Raw genomic sequence first — 15768 nt, 5'->3', positions numbered from 1 at the left:
TCTGGCAAGCGCTCGTACTCATTCACAGCAAATTAAATGAGCAGTTATATGCCACGTTCTGTTTATGTTGCACCAAACATCATGGAACATCCACTGAGGAGATGCTCAACAAATCTAATCATGGCAGAATCAAATTATTGCTTGCATGCAGGGTCAGGACGGGAAACATTCTCAAGTCTGAAGGGCACATGGGCGTGTGGTCGGTCTCATCACTAACCCACAAAACATACACGAATGCAGAAAGGACCAGAGTAGTAAGGAAGGGTAAAGTTATGTGGAAGTCCAATATTGCACCCAAGTAAAAATCGGCCAAATGAATGAAAAAAAAAAAAACTCCATAAAATGGCCTTATGTACTCCAAAGTCCAAAAAAGGCGCAGTACTCACAGAGCACATCCATGGTGCACTGTACTCATTTTCTTGAAAACCTCTTCCAACATAAAAAGAAGAAATTGAAGGAAGTGACTTTTTATTGATGCTGGCCTGATGTTACTTTTAAAAAGTTAACCACTCACTTTAATGTTGGTTTATGTGTGCAACAGTACATTGCATGAATTCCCGAGTTATATTGTACATGTACCAGTATGTATGTGTACATTTACTGTAAATGTACGTATGTCAGTCCTGAACTAATAAGAGTACATTCATGTACATCTTCGACAAAATTGACTGTTTTTGTTTTCATTTTCGTTTCTGAACTGAAGATGAAGTACTTTTTTTCTTAAAATAACATTTAATACATCTTTAATGCATGAGCGCACACCCTCAGTCAATTGAGCACTCACCGACAGAAAGAAAAGAAATATTTCATGCAAGCGTGGGGTGAATATCCTACTTGCTTGTCGGAAAACCCGGGATAAATAGCATGGGAAAAAAAAAACTTGGGAAATGCTCCCTTTTGCCCTGGGTGAAGACGTCAGCCTGCACAATCATGCAAAGTCAACAAGCCCTGGCCCGATTGGTTGATTTCGAGATGCGGCTTGTGTTTTCTTGGGATAAAATCCACCCGGTTACTCTGACATGGTATTTTAGGATGAACGGGGTGCACACACGTATATCACTGCATTGAACTGTGCAGGGGGAAAACAATTAAAAAGAAACCAAAGAACTATCTCCTGTACATTGTATTATCTTATTATATTTTTCTTCCTCTGTTGTATAACAGAGAACTTCCAGTTGGATCTGATCCATCACATGTGAAATATTCATCAGACAATAAAGCATGTGCATGTATGTTTGACATTTGCCTTGTAAAATCTTGATAAAGAATCTTCTCCATTGGGATCTGAAGAATTCAGATCAAAAATGAGATACATGTGCTTATCCTGTTTTTTTTCTTCTTCTTTTCCCATCACTGATTACCATAACATTTGCCCGAGAGAAGGCTGTTTATTCCATTCAAATTTAACATTTTGTCCAAAATGTCAGCCTGTAAAATGAGATGGAGCGCTTGTCTTGGCCATAAAGGTTGTCTTCTTCTGCGTATACATCAGCCAATCCATTTTCCATTTAATTGCTAATATGTCTTGTTGGCATTTATAATGCAGCACAGACTTCTGGTAAATCTTTACAACCGTACATTTGTTTCACACACTCAACAATTTTTTGGGCATCAGTCTTGGGAAGACCTTTGATACTGTCAAAGGATTAGAAAACAATGTTGAATGTGCACATTTGGGAAAACAACATTTGAGTAGGCAGAGTATTGAGCTTCAGGAAATGGTGCTTGAGTATGAACTGGTTACTGGTCAGTTTTATTGTGAAGCGGCATTTTGGATGCTAATTGCAAATACATGTATCAGGAGCCTGGTAAAAGTTCCAGGGGTAAAATACCATCTTGGGAAGCTTTTATGACGTCCTCTTTTGTACCAGTTTTGCCAACAAAAGTGTACAGAACTTTTTAAACCATCGACCATTGAAGTCTTTCTCTCATGATGTGCATTCTTCCTGTACCAGTCTTAATGACTCTAACAGCCCCTCTGAACTTGTCATGTAACACGAAGCCATATGCGATTAATCGAATCATCTCCGCTAAAGATTATCTGAATTAAAATTAAAAGCTTGGACGAGGACGAAAACCAGCGTGCAGGGCAGGGAGGTATGGAAAGGTAGATTTGTTATAGTTTCAGCATGCGATGTGAAGTCTATCCGAGTGAGTGATTTGATTTTTCTTATTTTGGCACAGGGGAGGCGAGCAGAATGAGCCAGTACCCGTGTCCGTAAACAGAGACGAGAGATTTCCCTAGGGAATCCAAATGGTTGGGGATGTGTGTTTCCGCACACCAAGCTCAAGTGTTAATAGGGTTCATCAGAATTTCAATTGGCCTGGTTTTTAAGGAAAGGTGAAGAGCAAGGGTCATCTAGAGTTTTGGCCGAATACTTCAAATCTGCCATGTCTGGGAAACCCCCTCCACGAGGCACCTATCATACAGATACTTGTATATAGCACTGGATGGATTGGGCCTGTTAGTTTATGGGTATTTCTGAAAACAGGGACTCGTATAAAGGAGTACCTGAGTACCCGTAAAATTGAAGAAAAGTGAATTCAATCACCCACTTGGCCAATATGGCATTTAGAAATGCAAATCGATTTTTTTTTTCATTTCCATTGATGCAAATAGAAGATGCTGATTTTAAAAGCAGCAAAAACTGGTCATGCAAATGACATAATTACTCACTTATATATAACCTGTTCTACGTACTGGATATCACAGTAAATAGATTGCACAGTATTGCATATGATCATGGTACAGTGCTTTACCACAAGGGTTCCTTCCAACTACGATGGAAGATGTACATGTACCGTATTGAGAATTGATGCTTTGTTCTGCAAGTGTGCCTTAATAAATGCAAATCTAAAATGACATAAACACCTCAGCAATTTCTTTTTGTGTGTGTGACTTTTTTTGGATAGGTACACAACCTGAAAAAATAGAACTGGATATTTACAATGGCGGTTTGGAACGGTACCTGCCATAGGCCTAGGATGGACTGTAGCAATTATGTACATGTACGTGTAAAGGATATTGGTTTATACTCTGGGACACATTCCTTGTTTGCTCAAATCCACAAATTACAAATTGTAATCTCACAGGACATGGAGACTAACAGGTTAGTCCAGTGGAACCGTGGCATACCAGTTTACTTCAAAAATAACAGACATGGCTAAATGACAAACAGATTTTCATGTATGTACATGGACATGTACTGTAGTTGCTTTTTCCATAGTGTATGTACATGTACATCTGTGGGCATATCTGCGGGCATACATGTATCTGCTTTGAGTAGGAACAGTTAAGAGATGGCATCATTTTACCTTGCAATGATGCTGGTGGGAATTCACCTCATCACGTGCAAGGGTTTATATGTGGTTGGTGCACTACAGGCTATAAGCAAGCAAATAACCTATCTATTTGTTGGAATGAACAGTCTTGGTATGTGCGCTTGATGCATGCAGAAGTGTGTTTCAAAAACTGCCACCAGACTGTCTCCTCTTTGCTGGCGAGGGATACATATACTTCAAGTCAGAGCAGAAACTGTGCATGTACATGCTTATGCACCCTGTGGGCTTATAGACCCATAGTCAGTGCACTGTGTTTGATGCCTGCAGGTAAAACCCTGTCGCAATAAAGCAGTACTTGAGAAGTTAACGGCCAGCAAAGAATTTGCATCAGGTTGACTCAGTTCTTTTCAAACTGATTTGCCTGTATCAGGTGTTCAGTGCAGTCACTACAGCGCCGCCATGTGGCCATAGCAAGGCTGAAGCATGCGGCCAACTTGGGGCGTACCAGCCAGGAGACGCGCTTCTTCTGCCTGGTCATGGCACCTATGAGGGAGAAGGGAACCAAGAATGCACTGGAGACAGCGCGCACCTTTGCCACCATCCTGGCCGACATTGACTGCAGGCAGTTACTCCAAGCTTCCAAAACAGGTGGGGTGTACTGTACCGGTAAAAAGGGGAGGGGTTGGATCAAGGAGGGGAAAGACTGTAGGCATGGGGGGGCAATACGAGTGATTCACAGTACAGTGCATGGCCAATTTTTATTCCCCAAAAGGTCAAGTTTCAGTTTATGGGTTGCCATGGTAAGTGCATGCATGTGATGCTGTACAGGCAACTCTGCCGTGAAGATCACTGACATCCAGTTAGTGAATGAGACTCAATTGAATAGAAGAAATATTTGAATGATTGCAGCATCCTGTGTATTGACAAGAGGAGAGTTGCATGATCAGGTTGTAGAAAGCGTGGACAAGATACAGTTCAGAGCAGTATGTAATGATTGAGTGAAAGAGTCAAGTAACTTTCAGTAAGTGCCGTCTGCTGTTGATTGGTAAAGTCAAGGCCTGGGTCTTCCAAATGCCGAGGGGGAAGGAGAATTTATTGAAAGCCAGGAAGGGTCTAAAACCAAGTTTAAATGTTGCAAATTGCTTTTGTGAAATGTTTGCTCGGAAGGGATCAGTTGGCATGAGTTCCAAGGAAAAAGAAATGATTCTGTGGTTTCTCATTGGGCAGGGAGGACTGTGCTCACATAGCTAGGGGTTGGGAGGCTCAACTTTATTGACAAGGGCGTGGATTTTTGAGGTGATGGCATATCGTATTTGAGTTCCCCCCGTTTCAACCTGTGAGATGCTCTTGGGGGACAATCGCTGCTTCTATTTTTCTTGAGATGGCTTTGTTTGTTTTTTCAGAGGATGAGTTCAAGAGGATTCTTAACTGTTATGCAAAGGAGCTGGCAATACAGCAGAGTCAATCTTCCCGACACCGGATATCTAGGCCCAGTGTTGTCCCATTTGATGGCTTTGATGTGGTGAGCTTTTCTTCTTTTTTAAAAAATGGCTCAAACTCTTACCATTTTTATTTCATTTTTAAAAGTTGACGGTTGTTGGTACCAGAAAGTTGGTACATTCATAAACTTCTAGCTCCTCAAAAAAGGGATTTATTTTTAAACAAGATCACTTAAATACAATGATCCATTTCATACTGCACAAATATAATAGGTAGGCTGTTTATGCAACTAAGGATAATAGCCACATTAAGTCTTCTACACTTTTCTCACACTGGGAATTCAACCCAACTGGCTACAGTATTCTTGATTTTATTTGCTGTGCCATTTGACCAAGATGACCATTAGACTTATGATGACCAGACTTCAAATGGGGCATTTGCTGTAGAATAGTATCCCAATAAAGAGTAGAACAACCCACAAGACCGCTGCTTTGCATGCAGTTTATTCAAAGAGAGCAGATGGCTAATATTATTGTCGACAGACAATTCCATTAGTCTAATAGATCTCTTGAGCCCAGTTTCTGTAGGCCTGCGACCCCCCACCAAAAACTAAAGAAAAAAAATCTTCTCCCTCACTTTGTCGGAAATGAAGATGAAATCTCTGAAGCAGAGAATCAAATCAGGTCTTATTACCTACACTCACATGTAAATTGAAAGACATAAACGGTCTTCTGTCCAAAATGCTGTTGTCCTGAAATGCCAGCGGCAAATTTCTGTGTACAGCTTCCCTGGCTAGATGACAGGTCCGATTGCGACCTGCGACAAGAACGACAAACAAAAAATCAGAACGAAATCTGGCCCAATAACGAGATTTACAGATAGCCTTCTCTCTCTGCCATCGACTTCAGCTGATCACTAAGTTGGGGGGTTATTCATTTCTTGGCCCTAGAGGCAGAATTAAGCATGTACCCTCCGTATGGCTGAACAGCACCATATTTGGCGAAGGACTTAGTGGTACCTTAAAAAGACAAGGAAAAAACAAGATCTCAAAATCAATATTTCCAGTTTTGTTCGTCTCAACTATCCTTTGACCTTTTTATTTCTTGTCCTTTCTCGCGTCTTGTGTTTAATTTGGAGAAAAAAAGGAGTAAAGATGAAAGGGTGAAAGGCGTTCCATCAATTAAACATACATGGGCGGGGAAATACTATCAACCAACAGAATGAATTCATTGCTTCATTAGCTTTTGTAAAAACCTCTATGGACGTCTTTGCAACTGGATGTACATGAGAACATTGCTCAATCAATACGTTTATTTTGTGTGCTGTTACCTGTGGGTCTTTTTTTTTTGATAGCTGGGTATTCAGCATTTGTGAAATTTGACATAAAGTTGACAGAATGGTTGTCCAGGGTGTCTACATTGTTAATGTTTGTGTAACAGCTATACAATTTAAGACAAACTGGTACAAGAACCTGAAATAATAATGATTATCCAAACATAGTGAAAACAATGCAGCATGCCATCCATGTCACATCCACAACCAGTTTTTCTTTACAATGTTGTCCTGGGTAACATCAGAAGTCTCTGAACCACTCTGAAAAAAAGGCAAAATAGCACAATATTATCAATCACAATTCCGTTTCACAATTAAACGTCCTCCTCACCTATGGGTGTGGCAAATGATGCAAACTTTTCCTGACTTTGTAGAAGGAACCAGCCAGAGATGTAAGCTCTTCTGCACACATAAGTGCCTAGAGTTAGTGTGCACAGAGATTCGAGATAGCTGAAACTTCCATGTAAAACTCTCTTTTTTATTTGCTTAAACATGTGGGTTCTTCATTCTTTAGGAACATTCAGATTTCTCTTTGATTTTTGCCAATTAAGCACACCTGAGGAATGACTGATGGATTCAATTGATCTCCTGATTGACTGATGGATTGATTAATGGATTGATTGATCGATTAAACAAATGATTAACAGCAATGTTCTAGCTAGGACTATTTTAGTGCCAGGTAAATTTTTGGAGTGCAAAGCATAGTGAGTACAGTTCTCAATGCTTTCTGATGCTTGAAATACAATCGAATTGGTACATTGATTTTCAGTAATATTTCAGTTTATTTTTTGGAAAATCCGTGCTGGGCAGCACAGCCAATTTAAACCCGAGAGCTGGGTGAAAATTTGTAGTACCGTGTGGTGCTTCCTGACACCACCCACCGTGGCTGTAACACTGATTAACAGAAAATCTGATTGCTACATAGGGGAGTGGGTGTGCGAGAGGTCTGCGAGCTGACCTGAAGCGGCGGATCCCCCACTATCTGAGTGACTTCCGCGACGGCATTGTCGGTCACAAGACCTTGCACAAGCTGGTCTCCACCACACTCTTCCTGTATTTTGCTTGCCTTCTGCCGTCCATAGCATTTGGGGTGCTGAATGACAAGAACACGCACGGCAAAATAGGTAAGGAATTTAACTGTTACGTAGGGAGCCACTGGCAGGGAAATGCAACTGAAGACCCCAAACATCCACTTTTCAGGTTTTGTTTTCTTATAAAAACTTGATGGGTGTAGTTCTTTGAATATTCAGTTCAACTAGAAACATTACATTAAATATAATGTGAGAAAAAACTGACTTAGAGTCAGTTTTGTTGCTGTGAAGCAGTGTGTTCAAAGGGAATTTCAATCATTAATTTGTAATGTTTGCAGAAATCTTGTTGTTATTGCATTACTCATTTTGATAGCATCTAGTGTCCTTGACAGGAACTTTACAAGACACAACATCAAGTGAAATGTGTTTTATTGATCAACGTACAAAATATAGATCAGGGGAGAGGTCCTCAAACAAAATGTGTGGCTTGTTCCATAAAGCGTCTTTAATGTCAGTCTATACCAGTACATTTGATCCAAATAACCTAATCAAGCAATTTTAGAGTCTACTGCACACCTCGTTTTGAGGTATGAAGGCAAAAAAAATTAAAATTTCATTGATGGAGCCGCTTGACGTGATGTGTGCTACATGCGACAACATATTTCAAGCTCTCTTCATTAAGCAGAGGGACACTCTATGCTCATTTCCTGTGCGTCACAGGCTTCCGGTTTGGCAAATGCAACTCCACTCCATCGAAAGCAGGGAGAAGTCCCTGTTGACTAATGCAGAACCCCTTTATCAAAAATAATGGATGTGCATGTAAGTAGCTGCTTGTTTGGACATTTTGGTCCATTCTTTGGCCAGTGTTGATAGGTTATATTTGTGATCCAACCTATGCACATGAACTGCAAGTCGCCAGAGCTACTTTTGACTTTAATAAAGGCCTTTCAAAGAGTAATGTTCAATGTAAATCAACCTGAATCCTCAATATTTTCCGCTCACATAACGTCCAGTTTTGTCAAAATGTCAAACAGAATGATCCATCAAAACAAGGAGCTCAGTTTTCTTCTTTCTAATGCAGACTTTAAAAAACAGTTACCAAAAAAAGAACTTATGGCTCATTTTGTGGGATCAGGTAATACTTAACGGTCATGTGAAACCACCAGTTACTGTTTTCTATGCTTGAATTTTTCAAAGATTTTTGCAGCTAGCTTGTGCTTAAGTTCTTGAATGCTGGAAGTTTTACTCAGTGTTTTATTCCATCTTTGTGTCTGTTTAATCAGATCTACGAGATCAGTTGAGAATGCATTTAAATGCATGCGTTAAAACAGCTGACTGGGAAAAGAAAAAACTTATATTGGCTAAACTGAATCACAGTGTGCTCTCCAACCTTTTCTTGTGTTGAGCGAGTTCCAGTGTTGTACTTGTCTTTTCCTCATACATTGATAATCTGTGATTTAGGATGAGCATTTATTCATTAGATTGTGTTCAAGGATTTCACTTGAATTGTTTTCCTTGAAGTGTTTTGAAGTCTGGGATATTGCCAAACACTTGAAATCGTAAATGGTACTCAGAATTATATTCCTGCAAACAAATTGCAAAAATTTAGTGTATGAAAACTGTCTCTCTAGCCACTATTTGTTTTTTGAGGGGGGATGCATCCTACTTGTGCCAAATCTACATGTACGTTTATGCATTCCAAAGGCTGTTTCTGAAACAGGTTTTTAAAACTAAGAAAAGTCTAATATTAGCCTCCTGACATTTGTTAAATTCAGCAGAATTTGCAGTCAACTCTGTTGCAGTTTTTTTTTGGCCAGGATTCTTTGAGTTGTCACACATTTCACTGCAGGCACTTATATTGGGCACTTGCGTTGTTGACACAGTTTGTTATTATTAGTCTCAATTTTTTTTATCATCTCGTGCCTAACCAACTTCAAAAGGCAGAAAATGTTTGCTCTTGCCAATCACGGATTCTGACAGAGTTTTAGTAAAAGCTTCACCTCTTGAGCATTAATGTTCAAGAGAAGGACAGGGATATGCTGAATGAAGCTCTTGCCCTGCACCCTACGATTGCCTAAATTGGTGGAAAGTTCAAGGGGAATTCCAAAGGGGAAGGAAGGGGAAAAAAATTGAATGAAATTGGAAACAAAATGCCGTTGACAGCTGCCAGGGCACTGAATGAGCTGACATTTAAGGTCCCCCCATTCACAGGCGGCATTTCTGCGGCAGTGAAATGTCACAGGTAGCCACTGCTTTTAACCGTCTCGACCGATAAAAATTTCAGCATTCCATGAAAATGTGGCGATGTTCATCAGGGTGTTTTCTGCTTAAAGCTAAAGTTGCTGTAATAGATTTGCAGCTTTTGTTTTTCATCTGTTGAAAATTTGGTGTACTGTATTGCTTGGCGGCCAAGATATGAATGATTAACTCTTTACAATGGTTGTTTGGACATTACAAGAGATCTGTGGACAGTTCAAATTTCTTCAATTTTGGGATCAGAAGATTGAAGGTCATGTAACTGATTTGGCAATAATTGAAATACACATATCTATACGCATATGTAGTTTTGGTGTACCGTGACAAACCAGGTTGCTATGGGAATCAGGAACATGGCATTCAGCTGATGATAATTTTTTGTTTCAAAATCTCATTTACGATAGCAGTATGTTGTCAGATTGGTTACTTTGTTCATCTCCATGTGATTTCTTTACCTTATGCAACCTTGGAGTTGAAAACCTCTGAAAATCAGAAAATTATCTGGTTTGGGCCAGGGGTGTCACATTCGATGAATTGTCGGCTTTTCTCTCAGGGGATTACAAGGCCACTAGGAATAAGCCCTGTGAAGATTTCCTCCCAAGGTTAAAAAAAATCATCCCAGTTACAATGTATGTTTAAGTCATCATCATTATCGTTGCAGCCCCATGCTTCAGCATGAAGCCACATTTCTCAAGCTGAAAAGAATTTCTTCTGGAATTTGTTTTTAAATGAATTTTCTTTTTTCGTCAATTGGGTTAGTGCCGTACACACAGGACATTGACTCAACTTTGTCGGTCACTGAGACGGAATGCTAGTACATGTTGTGTAAATGAGAACTCACAGTAGTAGAAGATAACTGCGATCCGTGTGCCATGAGGACCTTTGACATAGGACGGATGCTTTTCTGCAACATTTACTTTGGTTGTCTTCTTTTCCTATCTCGTGCTCTGAAACATTTGTTAAAAAAATACTGGCAGCGTTTCACTTAAAGGTGCATATTTTCTGACCTTTTACATTTGTCGGTTTTAACTCGTAGCTACTGAAGAATGGATTTTGAATTAAAATTGGTGGCTGCTTGCAAAAAAAAAGGAAACAGGAAGGTTTGAAAATTATTCAGCATCCCGTGTCGTCCTGATGAGAATGTGTATCAGTGACAAAAAATTTCTGTCGGCTGTCTGTGTCCAAACTTTCAGGGGGGCCTCACCCACAAAGCCAAGAATCGATATCCGTCTGGGGCAGCATCAGCTAGTCAACAGGAGAAACCTTATTCGATTACACGTAAAAATGGCCACCCCACCTCAGCCCAAATCGAATTCCCCCTCACATTACGAGAGGCCCCACACCTGAAGCATGAGGGAACGGTTCAGAAATTATTCCTACAAATCGACTTTGCAACATTTGGACAGAGGGGGTAAAGTGAGGGGAGCGGGAGAGAAAGAAGGGAAAATATATGGCAATGTTATTGATCAGTGTGACGCAATAATGCATGGAACTCGCCGGCCCCTCACAGCTTGGCAAGTTGTTGTTGCCAGGGGGGCGGATGCATGCATGCTGAGCGATAATCTTATAAGTGGATGGGGGGGTTCTGTTTTATTACGTCGAATGACGTCATGGTTGTGGGACTTCTGTCGATTCCTCTCACTGGTCAAGATTGAAAGTGCCTAGATTGATTTGCTAGGCCCTTCCTTGTGTCTGAAAGACAGCAGGGCAGACTTGCAGTGTATGATGTCAGACACATTACGAATGATGTCATGAAAGGAATTCGTAAGATTAAAGCTTGCATAAAGCATTCCCTACGGGGCCAGACAGCCTTTGACGACATTTGTAAATTGTTGAAGGTAAATTAAGTTTGCAACTTTAAGGTCACCCAAGAATATTCCCAGAATATTCCAATGTCATTTTATACCGTGAATGAATAGAAGACATTGTCACATGGAATGTTCTCCAAAATCAAGGGATCAGTGTATCTGGCTCTGTCATTTTTTTATTGTTTCATGTGGCTCTGTGCAGTTTTGGCTGTGCGATCATGAAAATTAAAAGAATTAGTCCTGATGAGGTTATTAGTAACAGAATAATACATATCAAGATTGTCACCACTGCATTTCAAATTGCATTGATCAAAAATCTGGCTGAAAAAAAAATGGCCGTCTGTGATACATGTACATCTTACTGCTAAACCGTTTTCGTTTTTGTCGTACTACGAAGTGCCTCGTGCTGTAGGTTGATTAAGTAAGAGTCACTCATTTCTCTATGAGAAAGAGAGCTGAGATATCTCTCACACATTACCAACATAACTGGAGAAAAAAAAAAGAAAAAACCCAACATGATGCTAATCATTACATATTCTCCACTTAGAACACTCCGGATTTATCCAGTGAAAGACCCTCGTCCCTTTTTTTCCCCTCTCTCTTGTTGCTGGGCTTGCCGGATTGGTTGGCAATAACGGGATCGGCATTCTTTCGTTGTCACGTCGCAGTTATCGGACACTGAATCAATACAAGCCCAAACAACTAGAGCGTCAGGGGGGGAGGGGGGAACGGAGAGCTTAGGGAGGGATGTGACGGCGAAGAGACCTAAACTGACTCTGGCTCTATGGACAGGAAATCTAAGATGGGTCTTAGCATAATCGGAAGGATTGGAGACGAGCCACGTTTCTGGCTCTTGTAGGAGGAATACTAGACTGCATCAGGGAGGAGGTGATGATTGGGGAACTGTTTAGGGTTGGTAGAGGGGGCCCAAGTGTTTCCTGAATGGAGTTTTTGTTTTGGAATGACTGTGTGCATTTGGGTTTTGATTCAATTTTCACAATACCTTTATGAACTGTATGTATATACATTTGGCTTTTTTCACACACATTCTCTTTTAAAGTAAAGTGGTGTTGAATGGTCTTTCTAATATGATAACAGGATTGCTGATGTTTTTTGGTATTTTTTTTTATTTTGTGAAAATGTTCACAGAGCTCATTCTGTATACATGTATCGTATCAAACCAGTCATTGTTGCTCATATTCTGATTAAATGTCAAATCTGATAAGTATGGATTGCCAGCATGGAAAATATGCATACATTTCAACAATAAACCTCATTAATTGCATGCTGACCAAGCATTGTTTTGATTCAGTTTGTAACCTTTGCTTGGAGCTCTGCGTGTTGTTGGATATGACGCAAGCTGAGAGCTTGACAATAAACAGATCCACTCTGTTAGTTTAAGTGCATGGTGGAGATCAGTGTTATCGTTTCAAAGGCTCTGTGGATAAACATACACTTGATGTTCTTGTCTTTATCTGGTATTTTTATGTCTGTCCAACTCTCTTCCTTGTTTTCAGATGTGAGGAAGGTGATCGTCTCCCAGACTATTGGAGGTCTTTTCTTCTGTCTGTTTGGAGGGCAGCCTCTGATAGTCATGCTGACGACGGCACCCCTCGCCATATACATCAAAAGTAGGCCTACACGTTACTAGGTGGATCTGAACCTGAACCACACGACTGCTATTCGAGTGCTCTCTTAATTGAGCTTTAGATGCAGATATCAGGCAGGGCTTGTGTTGGTTATTCTCTCCAGTGTTGTGGTCAATTCCTTTTCAAATGATCTATCAAGAGTTACGGACTTGAATAAGAACGGTGCTCCTCAAGGTCTACCGTATTCATTTGGCGCTTAGTCCAAATGTAGTCTAAGTTTCCTTTTGCTTTACTTTCTGAAAAGGCTATTTTACAGGCAAAAGCAGCAAATGTTTCCCTCTCTCATCTCCGGTATATCTGTTTAACCACTTTGTGCCAGGGTACCCGGTGTGGGGACATAGGCTTTATACACAAAGCCAGGGAGCCAAAACCAGACAGAAGAGCTGGGCCTTGTAACAAAAGACCCTACTCAGAACAAAAGACCAAGCCGATGGGAATTGCCAACATTTTTTTCAGCTGTCAATTGCGGAGGAAATTCGTCTTTGTTTTGAAAGATTATACCACTGTTTGTTGCTGTCAGCGTGAGTGGATTACCACCGGGGACCAAAGCACTCCAGCGTTTCAGTGATGAGTGATACAATAGCGCTGCACGCTAATCTGGCCCCTATTGAAAAGAGGTCAGCAGTGCACTTTGCCGGTTTCGGGAACACAATAAAATTACATAACACCGCACAATCTGGGCTCTTTTTACAAGGCAGCAGGCCTGGCTTGAAATACTTGGGCATCAGTAGATGTTGCCTGTCGGATTAGAGTAGCAATCAGACAGTCATTTGTGTGGGTGTAAACATGCAGTAAATGCATTTATGAATTTTAAAGAAATTTGAACACAGAAAAAAAAGAAAAGTCACCCGGCCTAGCAGAATCAACATGGATATATGGGCCTGGCACAAAGTGGTTAAGAACATAGTAAAACCAGGAGAAGAAAAGCCCAAAACACCAATGATAAAAACACAACAAAAGCAATCAAACCCAAATCACCAAACTCTGAATACACTTCTAGGTTGGCATGTTTTACATGTAGATACCTTGTCAGCCTTCTGATTAAACCATGCTATCTTTTGTAAAAACATCACACTTAGAGCCCCATTTCTTTTCTGTGCCAACGAAAAGGTGCCTTCCTCTCGGAGAAGCTTGTTGATTTGTTGTGAGCTGTTACATGCACAGTTCCAAATTAACCATTTGTGCATGACCATCTGCTTTGCTGACAAAGGCTGCATGGCTACTTCAGCAGCTCTTGAATTGAGACGGCCCCAAAGTCAGGAATATATTTGAGAAACCATGAATTGACAGGAAGGCCATTGCATTTACGTTTTTTTGTGTCTCGCCGAAGTGACATTTAAGTTCCAATAGCCAAAGACTTGGTAATACTGGAGCATAGTGTGCTCACGTCCGTACACTCTTAAGAGTCACAGGGAGGATTTAAAGGTCAACCTGCAATTCCTTTCCATTGAGTGAGAAAGAAGAAACTGTTTTTATTTTGGTGTTTATTTGCAGTGGCTTGGATTTGGATAAAATTCCCATTAATCCCAAGGTCTTGGAATTAAAGTGTGGAGATATTTGGTTCATTGGATTGTGTTTGATTCACTGTGAAATTAAACAATTTGTCAGGTAATGATCACATACAATTTACTTTTCGTCCAATGAAATACCTACCTTTTCTGCTGTATAAATTCCCTCTAATCATTTCAAAAAACCTAACTTTTGATAAATCATTGCTTCACAGTAGAGAGCAGGTGGGCCAGACACAATGATTGATTTTGAGCGTTGAGCCGTAAATCTGCAGTGGTGTCCTGTTTCCCTGAACAAGTTCCATGATTAGCCTCCGTCAGGTCTACGTCCCTTCCAAGTGTGAGGGAAAAAAAGTCTGAACAGTTCCCATGGTGAATGCATACTGACAACCGCTGATATCTGGTGTCCCAGCAACCCAGTTCCCCACACATAGCAAATGTTGTTGATACCGTTTCTTTACATAGTCTGATATCGTTTACTGATGCAGTCAATATATTGCTGTGATTCCCTATATATGTAGTTACTAAAGACACACAGTACTGTGTATGCACAACAGATATTCTTAGAAGAGTTTCTAAACAAAGGTTGGCTTTCAGTGAAACAATCAAGTCAAATGCTGGCTTTTCTTCGGGGGGGGGTGTAATATGTTTGCTCCAGTGATGGCATAATTTCACATAGCTTCTGAGCAGAAAATAATCGGTAGAGAACTGGTTACAGGAATATGTATTACTTGCATTAGTTTGTGGCCGGTACCATGCATTTTGTCTAAATTTCTGTGCTTAGCGGCTCTGTCACGGTGAAATTGGCCCCATCAACCTCATACTCTGCAGTGATTGAGGAAAGCACATAAAAATATCTGTTTTAAGGTTTGTCATTTCTCTGGAAGCTATTTAGCCTATATATGTTTTGAAGCGGTTTTTCACGACATTGGAAGCGCAGTCTTTGACCATAGAGCCTTCTTATTCCATGGTTTGAAACATGGTACTTTGAAATCAGTGCATGCCCCCCTGGCAGAGGTTTGCGTGCCCCTGCTTGAAATGTTGAAATGTACACTTATGTATAACACACAGTTCATCAGCTGTTGGTGCCCCTCCCTGATGAAAGGTGTGTACTCGTAGTTGCTCCCCTGGAACTTTTACCCCAGTTAGTCACCAATCAAAACAAGATTTGAAAGTAGGGGAAAAAAAGCCCAGATTACTAAAGATTTCATCCCAATAAGGTTTAACATTGAAACGGAAGTTGGCATGTTAGAAACACCATTTCATTGGGAAAAAACAATAAAATAGTCATTGAGCAGCATTAATAACCTCAGAAGGCTTTAACAAATGGTTTTTACAGCATCTCATTAAAACACTCAAATTACTCGTAGGCGCCAACCATTAGACAAGCTGTATATTAGGCCCTCGTTGGGCTGCTTGTTGGAAAGTAGGGTGGGTTGAAAACAGCTCAGATGACACAGAC

At 40.5% G+C, this 15768-nt stretch overlaps 1 protein-coding gene across 3 annotated transcripts in view; it reads left to right on the top strand.

Moving 5' to 3' along the window:
• The window catches only part of slc4a11 (solute carrier family 4 member 11), a 96776-nt gene that overhangs the window by 68926 nt on the left and 12082 nt on the right, over nt 1–15768 (top strand). For 2 of the 3 annotated variants that reach the window (XM_022251975.2, XM_022251978.2), the window contains 4 exons: nt 3713–3930; nt 4686–4804; nt 6980–7178; nt 12667–12780. In XM_022251975.2, the coding sequence (XP_022107667.1) occupies nt 3713–3930; nt 4686–4804; nt 6980–7178; nt 12667–12780 (650 nt within the window). The remainder of the gene's footprint in view (nt 1–3712; nt 3931–4685; nt 4805–6979; nt 7179–12666; nt 12781–15768) is intronic. The other variant, XM_022251979.2, reaches the window with a different exon arrangement.

The sequence above is a fragment of the Acanthaster planci genome, linkage group LG12 (genome assembly GCF_054643075.1).
Source record: "Acanthaster planci isolate LZ-2023a linkage group LG12, COTS_SCS, whole genome shotgun sequence".
In the NCBI taxonomy this organism is placed as follows: Eukaryota; Metazoa; Echinodermata; class Asteroidea; order Valvatida; family Acanthasteridae; genus Acanthaster; species Acanthaster planci.
The sequence above is the reverse complement of the archived record's forward strand: the minus strand, read 5'-3'. Positions and strand labels throughout refer to the sequence as shown.